The sequence below is a fragment of the Furipterus horrens genome, unplaced genomic scaffold (assembly GCF_987537825.1).
Source record: "Furipterus horrens unplaced genomic scaffold, mFurHor1.1.pri manual_scaffold_2, whole genome shotgun sequence".
NCBI classification, from domain to species: domain Eukaryota; kingdom Metazoa; phylum Chordata; class Mammalia; order Chiroptera; family Furipteridae; genus Furipterus; species Furipterus horrens.
Window position 1 is genome coordinate 11,625,192 of NW_028327172.1, and position 21,252 is coordinate 11,646,443.

The window sequence follows — 21,252 nt, forward strand, 5'->3', positions numbered from 1 at the left end:
TCAGGGCTCAGCCAGTTTGGCTGCCCCCCTCTAGTGGCCAATTCACAGCACAGCAGTCCTCTGCAGGCCCCAGGGCGGGGGTGGGGGGGTGTGGGGGGTGGAAACCACAGGGAAGGCAGCCCCCTCCCACAACCTCTCTCTGGGAGTCCAGGAAGCAGCGGGGGTGAGGGTGGGGTGGAATTGGCGGGTAGTGAGGGTGGGAGGCTGTGGCTTCAGCAGGCCAGGGCTCAGGTGGGCAGGGTCTCAGCTCCCTGCTTCCTTAGACTGGAGGTGCCTCCGTCGAGCCCAGAGTCAGCCTTCCCCAGGCCCAGGCTGAGAGGAGGTATCATTTACTGCCAGGAGCCCAAGGAGAGTTAAGGACATTTATTTCACATTCACATGTCTGTACATTTTCTATAAATAACGCGGAGCTGAAATAAATATATACAACCAACTCTTGCGCACCCCAGGCCATCTCCTCCTCTGGCACCCAGTGCCAGGAGATGCTGCCTGGAGACAGGGATGTGCACGCTGAAGCTGACCCTTTCCCATGCCTTCAGTGCCTGGGCATGGCAGCCGGTGGTCCCTGGGCGGCTCCTGGCCCCCAGCGCCCGGTCTGGTCTGCCTCAGGCGAGGCAGGCTGTGGGGAGGTAGCTGCCCCGCTGCAGTGCTGGAGGCCACGGGCGTAGCTGCCAGCTTAGCAAACGCGTAGGGAGCAGAGAAGCTGCCACCCACTCTGCTGCCCTGTGACTCTCCCCCCTCGCCGGGCCCAGCCACCGTTGGGAAGGGCAGGCCTCATGCTTCTCTGGCTCCCCACTGAGTGGGACTGCTCCAGGTGCAAGGTCAAAAGGCCAAGGGCAAGGAACCGCAACACAAATGTCTCAAGGACACGTAGCCCTGGACTCTCACTGGCCTGTACTCAAGAGTTTTTAGAAGCCACTGGCCCAACAAAGAGACACACACACACACTCTTGAGCCCTGAGGGAGTGAAGAGGGAGGAGGTAGCAGAGACTAGCTCATCCCTGTGATGGACACACTAAGACACACTGACAGCAACACATAACTGGGAACCAACTGAGCTGCGCGAGGGGCTTGCAGAGAACATACACGCGTCATCCACTGCTCGTCACAGCGGCATCGTGCAGCCGGGAACAGCAAGAGGTGAGGGGCATCCCCTGGGCTGGGGCAGCCTTAACCCCCTCCATCAGCTGGAGACGGGCCGGGGTGGGGTTCTGAGATCTTCCTCACTGCTGCGAACTGCAGCCACGTACGAGAAGAGACACAACACGGAGTAGCAGATCTCATGGGCCTGGCGGGGAGAGAAGAGCAGACAGATCAACATCACTGAGATCCCCGCACGGTCATACGTTGGAGAGCCACTGAGCGGGAAACTCCTGCCCTAACACTGGGCCCAGGCCTAAGCCAGGCCTCGGAGCTTGCCAGTGGGAGAGAGGACCCGTCTGTCTCTCCCCCAGGGCCGTAGACCTGTTTAACCTTCATGCGAATCTTTGGCATCTAGACCAAATTTGCCTCTCCAATCATTCCTAATCGCCCCTAGGCTCTCAGAGGGCAGCAGCCACCCCCCGCCCTGCAACAACTCCTGTCTGAGGTCCCAGGGAGCCCTGCGCAGACCGGCCCGCAGGGTCGAGACACACACTCACCATCGGTGTCTTGTACTTGTGGCTCACCACTTCTTTAATTTCAGGAACTAAAACCGGACGGGCAAGAGACAAAACAGAAAGTTCAAAACTAAGTGCGATGGCGCCACACTCCCCCAGGCGGCAGCGCCTGGCACCACGGTTCCCTTCCCCTTGGTGGCCTTTCCCGGTGACTGCAGCAGCTCAGGCTAGGACAGCCTGTCCAGCCCCTGCAGCATGAGAGGACACATCCCCAGACCCCCGGCCTCTGAGGGCTCCCTGCTGGGTGGCTGTGACTCCACCCCCTTTTTTGAGAGCCCCAGCACCAGAGGGAATTCAATTGGTCTTTCACCAGCCTGGCCACTGCTACTGGCCAGGGCCTGAGAAGTACAGCAGGGTGCTCCCAACTGGGGATGAGAGAAGAGTTGTCCGGCTGAGCCTCGCCTTGCTGAAATGCCCGAGAACTCAACCCCGTGACCAGCCCGGGACTCTGGTCATGTTAAGTACTGTTCCTTGCACTCTTCGCCCCTGCACAGAGGGTCCTGAGGCTGGGTGAGGAAGTGGCATGACACTAAACCCACCAGGCTGGCACGTTTCCTTCCCTAAGCGGCAGGAGAGGCCCAGGCCCGCGTGTGTGAGGGGGAGCGTCAGAGGGCCCTGGAGCAGACACACCGAGCAGAAGAGACAGGCGAGCACAGCACCCGGGAGGATGTGACAGGAGCATCAGGCAAAATACACACACGTCCACAGCCCAAGATGCAAGACTAAAGGTCAGCCCTGCCCCAGCCATGCAGGGTTCTGCTTGGCCAGAGGAAGGAGCAAGGCCCCGGCTCAGCCGCCATCATGGCCCCTGGACGTGGGAGAAGAGGGGCATGACACCCCCTGGGGGCCAGAAAGGTATGATGAGGGTTGGCCACACCTCCTTCTGACCCTGGGAGGTAAACTCGGGGGACCCAGGGTTAACAGGGAAGAAACTCATCAAAGGTGGAGCAAGACACCCAGGTCCTCTCCTGAGTCGGAAGCTTCCCCCAAATAACTCTCTGGCAGAAGAGAGAGGGTGCACACAAGGGGACAAAAACTCAGAACTGGTGAGCCAGTGCAAGGCGGGGAGGGAGGTTGGGAAGGAAAAGGGTGGGCACAGAAAGGAAGAGACGAACTGGCAATGTAAGCAGCTGGGCTGGTGGCAGGGAGTCCGCCCCCCGCCTGCAGGGCCGGCGTCAGGGCCCCAGGGAGAGCCAGCACCAGCTGAGCGAAGTCACTTTACCTGCTGGAGAACGAAGGTTTTCATAGCAGCGATGAGGGGCACGAGAGAATGAAGCACACACACAGCAGGAACTCAAAGCCCCAGGGTGAGAACCCACTACGCTGACGTCAGCCTTGGCCGGGGGAGGTGGCTCCCAGCGTCCAGCCGCAGCTGCCCCGCCTGCCTCTGAGGCCGGCTCAGCTCCGCTGCCCTCCGGAGAGAGTCTGCCTGGCACCGCACGCGCTCCTCTCGCCCAGCGGCGCAGCGGACACCCGAGTGGCACCAGGGTCCCTGGAGGGCACACTGGGCTACTGAGAGGGTCACAGCAGGCGACGTGAATGCAGCAGAGCATGCGGATCGCCCGTCTGCTCTGCCCCAGAACTGTCTGACCACTGACTGGCCAAGCAAGGGAACTTGGTGCTAGTTCTGGGAGCCTGTCTAGTGCCCCCTCTAAACTCTAACCCCACTGTCCAAAGCCCCACTGTCTCTCTTCTTTCTCCCCTCTCTCATCTCAGGGTTCTCTTTTATTCCCTATCACCCCTGCCCCTCTAGACCTCTCTGCAGCAGTTCTTCTCTCTGCCTCTAAGCCCTCCTCTGGAGCTCCGAGGTTTGAGTTACTGCCATGTGAGTCCAGACCTAAGAGCAAAATAGTGTAATTACCAAATTCCTCCAGGACAAAGACGCCTCGAACTGTATTGCACTTTTTAATGTGATTCAGCTCTATGAAAACCTGCAAGAGAGGGAGGGAGGTGGGGTAAGGCCCAGAGGCTCCCCCTTGCCCCACAGAGCCCCCTCTCCCAGCTCTAGCCCCACCCCACACAGAAAACCTAGTTCCCAAGGGGAGGACAGAGGATCCACACACACACAACTCCAAGCGCTAAGAAGCGAAGAAGGCAGAAAGGGCATGTACCTTCCGCTCCTGGCCGGAGGAGACAGCATGGGAGAGAAATGAAGGCGTTAGTTGTAATGGTCAAACCCACCCCGAAGGCCCCTCTGCTGGCTTGGGCTGCCCGCCCGCGCCCTGTGTCCAGGGCAGCGTTTATGGGACACTGTGCCCAGGGGGTCCCCCCTCTCGGCCCATCGGCTCTCTACCCTTCCATGCATCCTCCTCCGGCGCAGAGGGCTGGCACGGGCGCAAAGCTCCCCTCAGACTGTCCTTGGGGCGGACGCGTGGCTATCCTCCTTGACACGGGATCCGGGCGCTCCCAAGAAGCACGAGGCGGTGACAACGGCTACCACCAGGAGCCCCAACTATGGCTCTACAAACGCTAGGTGCAAACCTTCCAGCCCTGCAGCACAGGCAGGGCACTACCTGCACTGGATAGGTGAGGACACTGAAGAGCAGAACGTTTATTGGCCCGTGAATGACGAAGCTGAGCTCTGGACCCAAGTCAGTCCTGACTCTGAAGACCATGCTTTTCCCACATGTGAGCCCAACCGCGCGACTTCTCCGGGGGATCCCTGGCTCCCTCAACTCCAGCAGACTGCTGTGGGGCAGAAGGCAGACCCCACGGCTCTCATCTCACTGTCAGGCAGGGTCTTGTTTCCCCTCTCTGAGGGATCTCTCTTCGGGGGCAAAGCCTTCCACTCCAGACCAGCCCACATGTGCTTTGTAACAGTCAGACGTGAGGTCTGTCCCAAGGGGCTGTAGACCGAGGGTGGGACCCAGGAGAGGGCACCCGCGTGCTAACAAGATCTTGTCTTAAGAAGGTGAAGCATCAGGGAGGCCACAGCACTAAAATATGGTCAGGAGCCTGCTCCCCAAGAAGTGCCAGCCCCTCATGGTCCAGGGAAGTACTCAGGGACACCTGTCTTCGGGCTGTGTACACTATTGTCAGTGTACTGTTGGAAATGCTAATGTTTTCAATAGTAAATACACTACTGAGAATACACTGCCAAGAAGCACGGGCAACTGCTGCCCATCACAGCAGCGCTGCCCTAGACTCCTGAAGGGGAACTAAAACGGCAAGTGGAGGGAGAAGGCAGAGTCCAGATGTTCTCCTCCCCCGAGGATCTGCGCCTGGCCGGGGCCGGGGCTGGGGCGCTGCACACACTCGGATCTGCCTCTGAGCTCGGGAGGGGAACCAGTGTATCGGGGGTGGGGGAGGGAAGGCACTTGTGTGAAGAGTCAGAACTGGGAGTGGACCTGGGAGGATGCACTGGCCGCAGAAAGGAATTAGCTTAATTATCCACTGAGAGAAAAAGTAACATTGAGTTAAATGACCAAGAGAAAGAAGAAAGTCAGCTCCTATTGTGGGGTCACAATGAGGGAAAGATGTCTCCTGAAGTGTTCCCCAGTCAAAAGAAGGGGCGTGGGGTCTGGAGCAGGGACAGAGTGGGGACACTTGAAAGAAGGAAAAGAGGAGCAAGAAGAATCAGCCGGAGAAAAAAGCAACCACACACTCCAGATGGGACAGATACAAGCGGCTCTCTCACACACGCACACAAACTTCATGCATACACATGAGATCAGCTGGTCTAGACTCTCAAAGCGAAACCACCAAGCGAAAGCACACCCCGGGCACAGGGAAGGCAGACACCGTGCGAAGGGCCGAGGGAGACGCTCCCCCTCACACTGTGCCGAGTCTAACGAGTCTAAGGACAGAGGCACCTTCGAGGTGCCTGTCAGTGTCACTGCGCCCTCCTCTCTTGACCTCTCCCTGCTCCGGCCGCTCCAGCTCCCCCACTAGCCTCGGAGGCCCTGTCTCACGCTCCCTGGGAAAGCACCGGGGACCCGGGCACGGATCCCTATCGCAGCTGGAACAAGAGGGCTAGGAAGCCTCGAGCTGCCACCTGTACCTACCTGGTTGTGCATGAACTTGAGATTGATCCCTTCCAGGGTGACCTGCAGCAAGCCACCCTCACCAGTCTTCATGTCCTGCACAGGGAACTCGCCACCTAGTTCAGGCCCTGTGGTGGGGGAGGAGGGCGTCAGCTAGCGGGGAGGCAGGGACGCCCCTTGCCCGACGTCCTCGCCAGGCCTCTGACCCTCGTGAGGACGGATGGAAATAAACAGGAGGCACGCGCTCAGCAACCCCTCTCCTCACCGGGTTTGATGCTGTGCTGCCGGGCGGCGGCGCGCTCCATGCTGTCTTTCACGCAGTAGTACAGCTCCCGACACTGCAGCACGGGGGGTGGGGGTGGGGGGGTGGGGGGACACGACTGCCTGTCGCACGGGCCTGCCACGTTCCCGCCCTCCACGCCACAGAGGCTGCTGACGGCCTGGGCCGACACCCGGACCTCAGAGACAGCCTCACGGATCCCACACGACAGCCACAGGCAGAAAGCAGGGCTCCAGACACAGATGTAGGAATCTTAACTTCCACCGAAGAAACTCAATGCTCTGCCCTCGACGCCCACCCCCCACCCCAAACAGAGCTCACAGGTACCTTCTTGGTATAGAATTTGTTGAGCTGGGTCTCGGAGCCGTTTCTGCGCCACAAGCACAGCACCTTGGTCTTGGGACAGTAGGTCATGTTGATGAGCTTCTCGTACCACCAGCGCTCGTACACGGTGCCAACACTGCTGCGCAGCACCACGCAGTCGTCACACACCTGCAGGGGGGCAGCGGGCAGCTCAGCAGCCCCCGCACCCCGGCCGCACTACCCTGCCTCTGACTTACGCTTGTGGCCTTCCTTAGATGGAGACACACGCACCGAGCTGCTGACCCCTGGGCCACTAGGGTCACTGAAAGAAGACGAGCCACTGAAAGGAAGCTGTAAGCAGGAAGGAGGCTCGCCCTTCACTTCCATTAATGTTGTTTGCCTCTTACATGTTCTGGGTTTATTTATTCGTTTTAGAGGGCGGGGAAGGGACAGAAAGAAACATTAGTGTGTGAGAGATACATCCATCGGTTGCCTCTAGCACACCCCCAACTGGGGATCTGGCCCACAACCCAGGCACGTGCCCTGACTGGGAATCGAACCGGTGACCTTTAGACTCATAGGCAAACACACAATCTACGGAGTCACACCAGCCCGGCGGTGCTCTGGATTTACAGCACTCAGAAAACAGCTCACACCTGCCTCTCACAGCCTCAGGAGTTGCCTCTGTTGATGAGCGCAAGGCAGGGGATTATGGCAGGCCTAACCAAGGAGGAAAAAAATGGAACCAACACATTTCTAATCCTGGCCGAGCCTAGCTCTTCATGAATCTTTTAAATTAATTATAACAAGTGACATATGGACAATGTTTATTGCCAAAAAATTACACAACACAGGATGCTGTAAAAGAAAAAACAAAGTCCTCCTTCACATTCTCTTCTTGTTCAGTGGTCTCCCTCAGGTAAAGGTATCTGTTCAATGGCTTCAATTAATACTGCAGGCCTGGAAGCACAATGGTTAAGAGCACAGGTCTAAGACCACCTGGGGCAAGTTCGTCTGTGTCTCCATTTCCTCCTCTGTACAAACTTCATGGAGTTATTGTGAAGATTAAATCAGTTAATGTGCATAAGCTGCTTAGAATAGAGCCAGGCACACAGAAAGTACCCTAGTGTTAGCTGCTTAATAAACAACAGAATTATGATTCAAGAAATATCATAATAATTATTATGACCCTGACTTCCGGCCAAGATGGAGGCGCAGGTAGACACACTGTGTCTCCCTCCACAACCAAGAAGGAACACAACTACCTCAGAACTGGAGACAACCAGAAGCTCCAGAAAATCATAAGTCCAACAAACAAAGATATAAAGAAGAAATACTCATCCAGACAGGTAGGAGGGGCGGAGCCGCGGCGGAGAGGATGTGGTATGGAGGCAGCAACAGTGGCTGTGGCCTTCCAGCAGAAAGCGCCATCACACATTTAAAAATGTAGGGGGGACACCTGGGGAGAGCTCCCAGCACTAGACCAGACTGCGTAGCTCACAGTCCCAGCACTGGGGAAAATCAAGCCTCATTGCTTCTTACTGTGCAAACCAGTGTGGGTTGGGGCAGAGGAAGAAACTGCCGGTCTCTCAGCAGAGTCTGCTTGTTTACAGGTTCCCACAGCCCCAGAATGTGCACGGACCCACCCACTATGAGAACCACAGCCAGGGCAACAGCTAGAGGGGTGCCAGTCCCATACGGGAAGTGGGAGAAGTGCCTGGAAAAAGGGCAAGTGCTGAACAAGCGGCATTGTTCCCTCTGTGATCCCTCCCCCACATACAGCACCACAACATGGTGAAATGGGTCGCCCTGTACTGACAATACCTAAGGCCCTGCTCCTTACAACGTAACAGGTGTGACAGCTCTACTTAAGACACAGAGGCAAATAAACACAGCAGCCTGTCAAGATGAGGAGACAGAGAAGTATGGCCCAAAAGAGGAAACAGATCAGCATTCCAGTGGGAGAACTAAGAGAAGAGGAGATAGCTAACCTAAGAGACACAGAGTTCAAAACACTGGTGATAAAGATGCTCACAGACATGACAGATATGCTTGAGTATAGCAAATGCATAAGGGAAGAAGTGAAGGCTATGCTAAGTGAAATGAAGAAAAATCCCCATGAAATCGATGGTGAAGGGAAGGAAACCAGGGTTCAAATCAATAATTTGGAACATAAGGAAGAAAAAAACAGTCAACCAGTTCAGAATGAAGGAACAAGAATTGAAAAAAACAAGGAGAGGCTTAGGAACCTCTGGGACAACTTTAAATGTGCCAACATCCGAATCATAGGGGTGCCAGAAGGAGAAGAGGAAGAGCAAGAAATTGAAAACTTATATGAAAAAATAATGAAGAAAAACTTCCCAAATCTGGTCAAGGAAATAAACATACAAGTCCAGAAAGCACTGGTTAGACCCAAAAAGGGCCATACCAAAACACATCGTAACTAAAATGCCGAAAGTTAAAGATAGAGAATCTTAAAAGCAGCAAGAGAAAAGCAGAGTTACCTACAAAAGGGTGCCTATAAGACTATCAGCTGATTTCACAGAAGAAACTTTGCAGGCAAGAAGGGACTGACAAGAAATATTCAATGTGATGAAAAGCAAGGACCTACGGCCAAGATTACCCTAAGCAGCAAAGCTATCATTTAGAATGAAAGAGCAGATGAAGTGTTTCCCAGACAAGGTAAAGCTAAACTCAAAATCCAGAAGCCATTAAAGAAATGAGTGATTAATTCAACTACATAAAAATTAAAAACTTCTACATGGCAAAACTATCACCAGCAAGGTCAGAGGCCTGCTGAAGAACGCAAGTTCAGTGGCCGGATCGGGCTGCACATCTGCCCTTAGACCCGGGGACAGAGACAACCGTGTGAGCCAACAGGAAACGTACGGTGCCATCATCAAGTGTTCTGGCCAGAATATTGCCTCTAAAACTGTTCAAACCTCTAGCCTGAACTGCCTGTTTATAAGAAATCCAAGTCACAGAGAAACAAGTTAATACCAATCAGCAAAAATCCTAGACTGTGAGATACTCCATAGGACAAATTTCTTCCAAAAAACAAACAAAAAACGGCAAAGTGGGAGGGCGACTAGTACATGTTAGGAGATAATTCAGTCATATCATCCAAATTATAAAAGCATTTTCCCTTTGACCCAGCAATGCCACTTCTGAAAATTCTTAGATAAACCTGCACAGGTATGAAATGAAACAGGCACAGCATCATTCAGAGCAGACTCTTAGCAACAGCAGAAGTCCAGAAGGAAACCAAGGGTACATATAGCCTGACTGGTTAACTAAACTCTGGCACGGCTGTAAAAAGAACGTGACGACTCTTTCTTTACTGATGCTGAAGCTCTTCAGGATGTGTGCAATGAGAAAAGCAGAGTACAGGTCAGTGGATATGATGTGCTAAGAAAGGAGAAAAATAAGAATTGATGTCCCCATTTTATTATGTTTGTGTAAAAAAACTAGAAGATACAACAGAAACCAATGAAAGTGGTCACCCACCAGAGGCAGGGGTGAGGTGGACGGGGTAAGAAGGAGAGCACAGCGCCCCGATGTGTATGTCATGTCCTGTTGCTCTGACTATGGACGGTGTGACTGTATCATCTGTTATGTACGTATAAATACACTGAAAAGGAATAATGGGGAATAATCTACGACATCATTTGCATAAGAGCCTGACAATTTAATGATAAAGGGAGCAGGGAGACGCATGAGACAAATGGGAAAGTATTCTTGACTCTCCACTGTTCCCTTGGGCCCCTGGCGTGGGCTGGCACCTACCTCCATAAAGAAGAGATCGCCATTCGTGTCTGTCCCTGCATGTACCACGAATGTCTGCTTCTTCATGTGCCGGCTGCCACTGGACCGGATAGAGAGATCACGGCCATTCTGGGGAAGGAGAGATTTTTTAGGGACACGTACACATCCCTCTCACAGGGTGCTCTGGGCCAAGAGTCCCCCCTTCAGCAGTTAAATTCATATCAGCTTTCTTAGCACGTGCTATCTGTTTTCCATCTGCCACCAGGGAAGGATTCTCAAACTCTGTGGTCTCCGCATTCCCATAACCCTTAAAAATCACTGACAATCCCTAAAAGCTTATGTTTATGCGTGTTATATTTATATATTCACCGTATTAGAAATTAAAACTGAAAAAATTAAATGTTTATTAATTCATTTAAAACTAATTAATGATTCATTAATAAATCCACTACACAGTAATATAAATAACATATTTCTGGTAAAATAACTGTATTTCCCAAAACAAAATAAACGAAAAGAATGGCACTGTTTTACATTTTTGCAAATACCTTTAAAGTTTGGCTTAATAAAAAATAACTGGATTCTCATATCTGCTTCTGCATTCAACCTGTTCTGATATATTGCTTTGGTTAGGATATATAGAGAAAATCTGGCCTCACAGATATATATTTAGAAAAGGAGAGGAGTATTCTAATGGCCTTTGCAGGTAAATATGCATATTCTTCTTTGATACTAAACCAAAATTTAAGAAGTAGCAGTTTCCAAAAGTTACTTGCAATGTGGAATCTGAAAACACATCAATGAACATTTTGTACTTTGTTACATTAAACCCATTGCTCTGCCTTACATTCCGAGTGGCTCTTTCACCCATATTTGAATTTGTGACATCACACATCAGTCACCTGGAAAACACTGCTTCACCAAGTTACACAGCTCTTCCAAATGCTGACACATTGCATCATACCAAAAAATCACATTTATTAATAGCATTATCGATCGCATTAGAAAAGTCTTTAAATACCAGGAAGCTTTATGTTCAAGTCTGCCAAATACTCAAGTCTGAATAAGCTGAGTTTGTCAGTCATCCTTCCAAGTAAAAATGAACAATGGCCCATGAACAATGCTGCCAGGTCACCTCACAGCTCAGAGCATCTCAACTGCTTTTCCTTGAAACAACCATAGTTTGGTTAGCAGTAGGAATGCCATGTGAGCTTCTCCCTTTGTCACATAGAATATTATGGAGATGTAGTATCAAGAGTCAGATTTACAAAAGTAATGATTTTAACTGCTTCATCAAGGACATTCATTAAGTGAAACTGAGTTGTTGTTTTTTAATGTTTTTAACAAGAGAACGTTTATTTAGATAGTCTCAGAGGCATAAGAAGTGAGCTGTAGAAGGAACAGGCTCAGGAAACAAGTCACAGTGGCCAAGGAAGGGCCCTCGGAGGCTGGGAGAGAGACAGGTAAAGGTAACCCACCCAGAGGAAGAGGAGGGATGGGGGAAGGCGCCCAGGGAGGCAGAGCTCTGAAACGGAGCTGTTTCTGGTTTCTGTTTAACTGGGAACGGGCGGCGGTGAGGACTACGATGGCCCCTGGCCACCAGCACGGCTCAGTGTCACAGTCTCTGCTGTGACGAGGCACCGGCGGTTTTATCCACCATCAGTGCAAACGTCAACCAGGGAAAAAGGCAAGTAACATGTTAGTGGTATCACGAAAACATGTTTCACCCTGCGGACCCCCGGGGGCCCACAGGCCACGTGAAACCGGCCGCCCTAGCGCAGTTTCAGCACACAGAGCCCTGGCACAGAACAGGAGGACGCAGGCCTCACCTAGCGAACCAGCTGTCTTTTCAGGGCGGAGGGTTTTCAACCTGCACAAGCCCAGCACGACCAGCGTGGAGCCTCTGCCGCGGGCCACCAGGCCCGAGCGGGGAGCCCGGCGAGCGCCGGGGAAGGGAGCCTGGGGAGTGGCTGGGACATGCTCACCAGGTCCGTCAGCTGGTCGAGTACCTCATTGATCTGCTGGCTGTACACGAGCCCGATGTGGGACTTCCCCATGAGGCGCCGCACCTTCTTCCGGATGTCGTTCTTATTTACCTGGGAGGTCAAACGAGGATCTGAGTAAGGGAACTGCTCTCCTCTCGACATGGGCAGAGGGACAGCATGAGCACGTCCCCCACTGTCGGGGAGACGTGGGTTTCTACGACATGAGGCCAGGCATGCCACTGTGCATTCTGCCAGAAAGACCCTGGTTCTGTCTCGGGGTGGCTTCTGCAGACAAGTGGCCCTTAGAGCAGTTCTGAGTTAAGTGACTGGGGCTTAAGGGGACACTTCCTCCCTATTTCCGCCCAATACCGTAACATTCACACCTAAAGGGGCCCCCAAAGCCCTCCGGGTTCCTCAGAGTATAACTCACAATGACTTAGAGCAGCAACACTGTGTGCTCACTGAGAGCCAAGATACCGTAAAGATCAACACCCTTTCCCAGCCAGAGTTGTGAGCCACACCACAGAAAGCGAAAGGGGCCAAGAGGGCCTGCCTGCGGACATTCTCTGTATTTGATCAACTAATCCCTTCACATTCAGGGCTGGGAGAACAGGAAGAGGGGAAATCCAGAGGCTCACTGTCAGAACAACTCTCTTCTTCCTGCACACCCCTTTCAGAGAACTCTTCTATCTGGAACATAGTTTTCCCAAAGCTATAAAAGCCAAGTACCAGCAAGGCAAACCAGAACATACCAGTGCTTTTTAAATAGGTAGCTCTCTTTATATCTATGAAAAATCCTAAGATAAAGGGCTGGTGCTAAACAGTGAATTCTGAGCTCCCTTTCTAAACTTTTTAGAATCTACTACTTAAAAACATTTAAAAAAAAATTCATTGTATTCTCTGAGAAGCTCTCCTGGAACCCTAAAACTATGCATCAAAAGAAGCCCACTGAAAATTCAAAATAAACAAATGGTACGGAATCATCAATCCCCTTTACAACATTTCGTGGTACAACACTGTCAGCTTCAGAAAATGGATCCTGTGTGAGCTGCAGAGAAGCTTTAGACTTTCCATCCGAAAGACAGCCCCAGTAAGATGTTCTGTCAGCGTCTCAAATGTCCCAGAACTCAGGTGACAGGCATAAGCCTTGTCCTTCCAGCGTCCGCAGGAGCTGGGCACAAGTGAAACGGACACTACCTTCATCAGCAGCATGTAGGAGATGAGGTTGTGTAGGAGCGTGGCCAGCAAACGATCTTCGTCATCCTCTAGGCGCTTCCGGTCCCGCTCTCCCAATGACAGGTACCTACGCAGGAGACCAGGGGCTGGTCAGCCCTCAGGTGGGAGACCACGGAGCTGGGAAGCGGATGAACTTTCCCAAGGACTTCCTGAGCCTCGTACCTGTCTACCATCTCCTGGGGACCCTGGTCCATACCCATCCCTTCTCTCTCCAACATCACAGCGTCTAAGAACGCATCCTCCCAGAACTGCATTTGGTCCCATAAAGTAGAACGCTCTTTGCCTGTGGAGAACAGAGGTTTTTAGGGAAGCATGGAACATATAAGGAATACAGCTGGCAACCAAAAGAGAGTAAACTCCAGATCAGAAGGAGCCATTACGAATTCCAAGGCCAAGGAAACCGAGCCTCCCCACCCCAGAGCCACAGCCCAGCTGCCTCCAGGGAGGCCAAGGCCCCAACCCTCCCGAGGAGGAGGGGCGAACGCAGCACACAAGCAAGGCAGTTACTTATGGAAAAGGTCTCCATAGCAGCATCCTCTAACTGGTCCCACATCGATCCTTTGTCCCTTCCTGCCAGTTTGCAAGCAGGAAGGACCGTGGTAGCAAGGAAGGAAAGAAAGGAAGACAGAAAGACAGAGGCTATGGATTAATACCAAAACCCAGTCTCTTTTTAGAAGGTTTTCACCCACTGTTTCTTCCAGGCCTGGTAAGTCACCTGCTTCAGACATAAAAACGCCTCCTACACCAGCACTGAGATCAGTAAAAAGCCCAGCAGGTGCTCGTTCAGCGCTACCCTCTTCCCCAGCCGAGCCCAGCTTTCCTCCAGCACAGGCGCCTTCCCGGTCTGCTTCTCACCTAGGAGTCCCTCGTACAGATAGACTCGCTGGCTTACATCTTCGGAACAGCGGACTGGGCTGCCCACCAGCTTCTCCTTGATGCTTGGCTTCAAGCTGTGGGCTTTACCCTACAGAGGAGAGGTAATAGGTCACCCACCCAAGGTACCAGTGAATAGGGGCAAATAAACCAAGCAGCTCATTAAGAGGCTCACACACCTGTCCCCATCCTTAACATCATAGACTCCAATAGCCCTGCTCTTGCTATTCTGCTGGCCTCCAGGATTTGACCAAAAGTCAATCTGGTAATCATTCTTCCTATTACTGACTCCCAAAACATGCAATCAAGTTTTCATTTTGACTTATCTTTACTCTTTAGTCTCTAAAAGACTCTGTTCTAAATAAATAAATAAATAAACAAACAGACAAATTCTCTGTAGCAGCATGTTGCAGTAGAAAGAATACTGACTTTACAGCCAGACTGTCCAAGGTTCAAAGCCCTGCCTCTTACTAGCTGTGCAGCCTTAGGCATGAAACTTAGCTTCTCTGAGCTTCATTTTCCACCTGAAAAAAGGAAGGTTATAATAATTACCTCGTATAGGAATTACATACATATAGAGCACTTAACAGTGCGTGGCACATGGTTGGTATTTGATAAATGTTAATTTCCTCTTTCCCACCACCTCAAATATCTGCCCCTTAGAAATATCACTAACTTTTATCTGTCACTTCTACAACATTAGGCTTTTTATTCATTGAAGAAAGATTTTTTCAACTGTGTAGAGGCAGCCTTCATGCCCATTTCACAAAGTATACAAAAGCATAAGCAGAGAAGGAACTGATCAAGCGTTATTGGCAATATTTAATTAGTGTGTATAAATGCCAGTCTCCTGGTTCATAGCCTAATTCTTTGTTCCATGGACCACACTGACTTAGTATGATTTATTTCCTGCAAAGCCAGCCTTTTATGAGCCAAGAAATTTAGGTAATTGCTCTCAGCAACTCAAATGTACAGAGTCCTGGCCAACCTGCATAGGACAAGAATGTGTCCCAGGGAGGTGCCAGGAATGACAGAACAGCTGAATGGCCTCCTACAAGACTGCTATTTCATAATAGCTATGTTAACCTCCAGAATGGAAGTGCACTGGAAGGACTTAAAACACTCTTATTAAAATGGTCTGTTTAGACTCAGGAACCTGAATGGATCTGCTGACTCTAGAGCCTATTCCTTATGTTCACTCTGGGATGTCACCTGCTCTATTAGAAACTCATATACAGGAAACCCTGGGAGTGGGAATAATCACCAGTATTAAATAATTGATTTCATTTAAATTTCGTTTCCATTCTCTCCACATACTAAAGAACCTATGAGCTCTTGTAAAGAATGTCCATTCTCAACTATGTCTAATAAAGTGGCAAGTGTATCAGAGTGCTTACCATTCGCTGCCTACAGTAGCATGTATGTACTGGAAAGCAGGGTGTCTAAAGGCAAGGACTAAAAGAATCAATTAAATTCTAACTGATCATTGGCTTATTATGTGATCTAGGGCAAGTTCTTCTTTTCCCAAAAGGCTTTGTTCCCCTTACCTGCCAGAAGAGATTAGTCATAGAAATGTATGAGGGGGACCCCCCAAAAAACAGAATTATCTTCTGGAGGGCAGGCCCCTTGTAGTACAGGTTTCCTTTACGAGGTGAGTGTTCTAGGAACCCATCTGTATCAGCGTACCAGCTGGTGGTGTTGTGAGAGGCTGTGTTCAGCTTCAGTGATTTTTTTGAAGACTCTTTCAACATGTTTGCCTATTTCATGATGGGTGTTTACGAGCACACCTGCCCACACCACACTAAGTATTCAGCAATTTTTGACCCAAAACAGCATCACCCCTGTGCCCAACTCTCTCTATTCACCCAATCTCGCCCCAAGCGATTTTCTTTTCGTTTCCCCAGATGGGGAAATGTTTGCCCATGTGGAAGAGGTGAAACAAAAAATTGCAGAGGCACTAAAAGGCATCAAAATCAATGAGTTCAATAACTGCTTTGAGCAGTGGGAAAAAAATCTTGATAGCTGTATTGCACCAAATCGAGAGTACTTTGAAGGTGACTGAAGTTTAAACATGTAAGAATAAATATACAACTTTTTATAAATAAATTCTGGGTTTTTGGGTCCCCCCTGTACTGAATTGCAAATTTCTTGAGTGAAAATCATGCCTTATTGAGCTCTGTTTCTTCAGTACAGAATCTGGCATTTAGTAAGTCACTTAATGGGTGTTTAATGATGAATAAAAACTTCAAGTAACTGTTAGGAATACACTAAAAGAAATGTTATTTGAAGGTACTATGTAAATAGAGAAGTGGCTGGAATAAAACTCGGTTAGTCCCCAGGAACAGGAAGTCTGGCACTACATGACCACTGTAACTGCCCTGACATTGCCACAAAGGCATCACCTGGTCGATTTTAAACATGGGGGTCATTGCTACATAGGACTTGAGGCCCCCCTCTGACTGGGTGGAGAGCCTAACTCATCAATGATTCAGGGGAGGGTTCTAAAAGCGCCCCCAAACCTCAGGAAACATTTTCTTTAAAGGCAAATGTATGAGGCTACCCATTCCTTACTTGTTTCACTCCTAGTCGCCTCCTAACTTCTCGTTCTTCTCCAACCTGCCCATTAAAAAGAGTCTCCTTTCGTTAGTAAGTAGAGCTTACAAAGATGGCGCTGGTGGCAGAGTTGGTCTCAATTTCACTATCAGACAAAGTGGCCCGAGAGCTTGTCAAGTGGGAGCTTCCCTCGCCGCCTGGTCCATCACCCGCATTGCTGCTCAGGTCACTGTCTGCTCCAAGGGTCTCTCCAGAACTGTTACTCACCTGAAAAGGAAAAAGGTAGTGAGGGATAGTCCCCAGGGAAGGGCTCTGGAAATGCCCAGCTGTGACAGCTCCGCTGCCATAGAAACGGATCGCATTTCCAAGGTGTGCCAGAGCCTCTGGAAGATGTTTACATGAGGAGGAGAAGCCCTAGGTGAAACCTCAGGGTCTGATCCTGGGTACAAAGACCTATGACAGGTAAACATCTCCACCATGGGAACCAAGCTGACCTGACACTAAGCACAGCCTCCAAGGAGAAAGTAGTCCCCTTCAGACCCACCCCTCACCCCCCAAGATGTCGGTGTGGTGTTCCCCTACCACGGTGCTAACTTCAGAATCCTGACTTGAGCTTCGGATCATGACAGCTGGACTCACACCAATGACAGAGTCAGGATCAGCCCTCTGAAAGAAGAGGCAGGACCTCAGACACAGTAGAGGAGGTGTCCAATTTACTGCGTTTCCCTAAGAAATACTGTTTCTTCTTCCTTCTCCCCACCCTTCTATCATCACTTTTTTCTGAATATAAAATATATATGACTTACATAATAAGAACAATAATAAACACTAAAGAAATATACGCTCACTACAGAACAGAAAATATGTGCAAGAAGAAGGAAACAAAAATAAGCCATAAACCAACTGCTTACATTTATCACTCTTAAGTCTGTAGTGTATTTCATTTCAGCCTTTTTTAAAAATACAGTCAATGCTGTATTGCGTGGATATACATATTATACTTATTTCATCATTCCCCTATTATTGAATATTTATGTTGTTTCAAGGTTTCTTGTTAATGTTGTTGTTTTTTTTTAACTCCAAGAAGTGTTCTGAGAGAACACATTTAACACTCACAATTATCAACAAGGTTGTCACAAACCTGGGAACCAGATGTCAGGCTCACACCACTATCTGCGCTGACCTGGGACTTCTTCTCCTCTGTCTCACCAAGGTCAAAGACAGGTTTGATCACTTCAGGCCCTGAGTAGGGGAAGACTCCCGTTACTCAGCACACCGAGGCTAGGGGCAGGCTGGGGAGGGGAGTGGGAGAGCAGCCGGCCTGGGCCCGGTCACCCGTCCAGGGACTGCCCCCTCAGGCCCCACTGAAGGAAGTAGTCTCCAGATGCCTTAAGAGCCAAGTAGGAAAAATTAGGCCTGGTCTCAAGGGGTTCTGCAGCCATCTTCTCAACCTGAGAAAACCTGAGCCCATTATCCTGAAACAGAAACCCCCCACAGACACGTGTCTAAACCACACCACACTGCACTCAGAGCCAGAGTGTCACTGGGGCCTGAAACTATTTCTGGGTCTCCAGGTCGCTCAGCGCTTTCCTAGCAAAGGTGTCCAAAGGGGCTGGGCAAGGAGGGGCCCAGTGAGAGAAACACCAGCTGTTTCCACGGACACTGCTCACCCCCACTGCACAACTTCCACACTGGAGATAAAACCACTCCCCCTCCCCCGTCCACCCACAATGATATGGCAGAAGGACAGAATGACAGAGAGCAAGAAAGCGTGCCTAGGCAAGCCGCCAGAGAGAGTGGGGAGGCTACAGACTCAACACGGAGGGACAGCAACCATCTCTGCCAACTGTGCCCACAGGCCTTCTCGTGGGTGAGGGAGGTACCAGCCAATGACAGGCACTGAAACGGGCCAATGCTCTCCCCACCAACTCAGAAGCAATCGAGAACCAGGTTCTAAGGGACTTTGTCCAGCAAACGCCTCCGTCACAGCCTGATTGCTACGAGGGGAGGGGGACGAAGCAGCCTACAAGCCACATACCTAGGAGTCACATGCCACCTACCTGCTTTCATTCCAAGTACCCCCCTAGAGCAAATTTGGGGTGGGGCTGACAATGGGAGTCCGCCCCAACTGGGCCTGGGGAGTTGGCAGGTATGGAGACTTGGGAACAGGAAGGGGCATTGGTTCCTTACTCTGTTTTTCCAAAGCTTTTTGGTTTTTCATTTCCTGGTGCTTGTTCCACAACTCTACCCCAGATGCAATGTAAGCAGGAGAGAAAGACAGACAGAGTCAGAGGCTGGTCAGACGAAACGGACACCCCCCCCTCCCAAGCCGATTCAGTCTCAGGCATAAGATTACAAATCAAGAGATAAAAAGAGATCTTCCTTTGGGGGTGGGGAGCGAATTAAAAATCAAGAGATCTAATGTCTTTCTCCCAACTAATGAAATCAAGACCCCAAACTTCTAACCCTAACCTCAATGTCGCAGTAAAAGCCCTACAGAACGTTAGAGCTTGAAGAGGCTTCAATTAAGTGCCTTGATTTTGGCCAGAGGAAACCGACCCTAAAGAGGCTGGAGCAGTCTCTCAGGATCATGTAACTTAGGATGAGTTTAAAATTCCACCGCACCGCACTCTCTGCCAGATGAGCCGGGCAAACACAATTTTCAAAGATTCCAGATAAGGCGAATGACCATCTCAAGCAGCCAAAGGGTTTTCAGAAGCACGAGCACAAATCCGTGTGATTCCCTGGGCTGGACAGAGGTCACTCATACAGGCAGTGGGCCGCCCTCCTTGCTGCTATCAAAAACCCCAACTCACCCTCTGAATCAGTCCTGTCTCCTAATGAGAGACCCATTCTTAGCAAGGTATCTGGAAACCCACCAGAGGTAACAGAGACTATTAAATGTCAAGAACAGCATCTTAGTGGTGGTAAAGAAGAGAGAATAGTGACCACTGCAATTCTTTTCCTGGAAGAACTTGAGAGTCCACTTGGTCCAGTCCTCTCCTTTCCCAGACGAGAGAGAGAGACACTGAGAGGGAAGTGACTTGCCCAAAACCGCATTCCTAGGTGAGGGTGCAGGTCATTACTTTTCCGAGGACATCACTTCGAGCAGGAGAAAGGCAGAGTTCATTGCCTCTAGGACAGTACTTTGCTGGCTAGAGAAGTGTTATGCCCCTAAAAGGGAAACTGGTTCCTCACTGTCATATATGAAAGCATAAAGCACCTGCTCAGGGTTGTGGCAAAGAGGCATCAGTTAGAGGTATGTGGCCCAGGGACCTGGAACCAGAAAGAGAAAGACCACCTGGACGACTCAAGGCCAAGGAGGGAGAGAGGGACACCAAGGTGAGCCCAGAGGTCACTGGGTCCTGCCTTAGTGGGAATGGAGAAACACCAAACGTAAACAAGCTCTTAATCAAGTCCAGTAAAGAAAGTTTTAAAGAAAGGCTGACTCAGAAATCCGTACCCTGAGGCCCAGCACCCACACTCCAGAGGAGCAGTGCAATGGTCGCATGAGGGGAAAGTGGCTTTAGAGACCCAGATGATCATAATTTCACAGCCTGAACATGCATCCTCTAGAAACTTCCTTGTAGCTTCCAGAAGCTCATGTGGCCTCTCCACTATGTGAAGGAATCCAGATGTAAACAAAAAGAGGGACCAAAGTACAGCTCAGACTCCCTGCAGTAAGCCTTACTGGGCCCCTTAAGAAAAACTTCCATGTTAAGATGGGGGGCGGGGGGGGGGGGGGCCCTGGCTGGTGTGACTCAGTGGACTGAGCGCCAGCCTATGAACCAAAGGGTCGCTGGTTCCGTTCCCAGTCAGGGCACATGCCTGGGTTGCAGGCCAGGTCCCTAGTTGGGGGCGTGCAAGAGGCAACCACACATTGATGTTTCTCTCCTTCTCTTTCTCCCTCCCTTCCCCTCTCTCTACAAATAAGTAAAATCTTTAAAAACAAAAAGATGCATGTGGGGGGGAGCTGTAAATGAAGCATAAGGGACAGAGAAGTTTAAAGAAGTACTATTAGAAATGGACACAGATCTGTCTCCCTCTCTAGAAAGCAAAGCATGGGAAAGAGAAAGGCAGAATTCTGGATGAATTGAGAGAACGGAGGGATATTTAAGATGCCAGAACCCCTCCACCACACCAAACACAATGATACATACCGACAGACGCTACAAAATTCTCTTCCTTTAAACTTCTGGTGTCCGGTTCCTTAGAGCCCTTTCCCGCAGCAGCTGGGGTCCGGGGCCCCAGCTGGGGAACTCTCAGCTGCGCCATAGCCTTTGGGTCGCCCCGACCAGCCAGGCCGGCATCCTTGCCAACTGGTGTATTTACACTCTCTGTTGGACTTCTCTTCCGCTTGTCTGGTTCTGAGGAAAAGAGTGAATACAGGAAGAGGTCAAAAGAGATAGTAAGTAAGGATCAGAGTATGGAAATGAGGTGGGAGAAGCAAGAATTCAGGAGGATGTGGAATGGAAGAAGTGCAGGGATAGAAAGGGGTATCTTACTGCTCGTGTCAGAAAGACACCCACCGCATATAAACATGCACTAGGGAATCAGATCCCAAAGCCTGATGGGAAACAGCTTAGCACGGGGAACTCTGCCGAGGGAACAAGTTC

General features: G+C 50.5%; 1 protein-coding gene across 1 annotated transcript in view; it reads right to left on the reverse strand.

The window, feature by feature from the left end:
- Nucleotides 1-348: 348 nt before the first annotated feature.
- MADD (MAP kinase activating death domain) overlaps nucleotides 349-21,252 on the reverse strand; it is a 36,562-nt gene continuing 15,658 nt past the window's right edge. The window contains exons 20-36 of the mRNA XM_090261697.1: nucleotides 20,797-21,003; nucleotides 18,827-18,880; nucleotides 17,778-17,878; nucleotides 17,219-17,302; nucleotides 16,745-16,903; nucleotides 14,066-14,174; nucleotides 13,718-13,780; nucleotides 13,373-13,493; nucleotides 13,172-13,277; nucleotides 11,975-12,085; nucleotides 10,011-10,118; nucleotides 6,249-6,413; nucleotides 5,907-5,979; nucleotides 5,663-5,769; nucleotides 3,520-3,589; nucleotides 1,641-1,687; nucleotides 349-1,288 (exon numbers count right to left, since the gene is read on the reverse strand). Of these exons, the coding sequence (XP_090117823.1) occupies nucleotides 1,184-1,288; nucleotides 1,641-1,687; nucleotides 3,520-3,589; nucleotides 5,663-5,769; nucleotides 5,907-5,979; nucleotides 6,249-6,413; nucleotides 10,011-10,118; nucleotides 11,975-12,085; nucleotides 13,172-13,277; nucleotides 13,373-13,493; nucleotides 13,718-13,780; nucleotides 14,066-14,174; nucleotides 16,745-16,903; nucleotides 17,219-17,302; nucleotides 17,778-17,878; nucleotides 18,827-18,880; nucleotides 20,797-21,003 (1,790 nt within the window). The 3' untranslated portion in view covers nucleotides 349-1,183. The remainder of the gene's footprint in view (nucleotides 1,289-1,640; nucleotides 1,688-3,519; nucleotides 3,590-5,662; nucleotides 5,770-5,906; nucleotides 5,980-6,248; nucleotides 6,414-10,010; nucleotides 10,119-11,974; nucleotides 12,086-13,171; nucleotides 13,278-13,372; nucleotides 13,494-13,717; nucleotides 13,781-14,065; nucleotides 14,175-16,744; nucleotides 16,904-17,218; nucleotides 17,303-17,777; nucleotides 17,879-18,826; nucleotides 18,881-20,796; nucleotides 21,004-21,252) is intronic.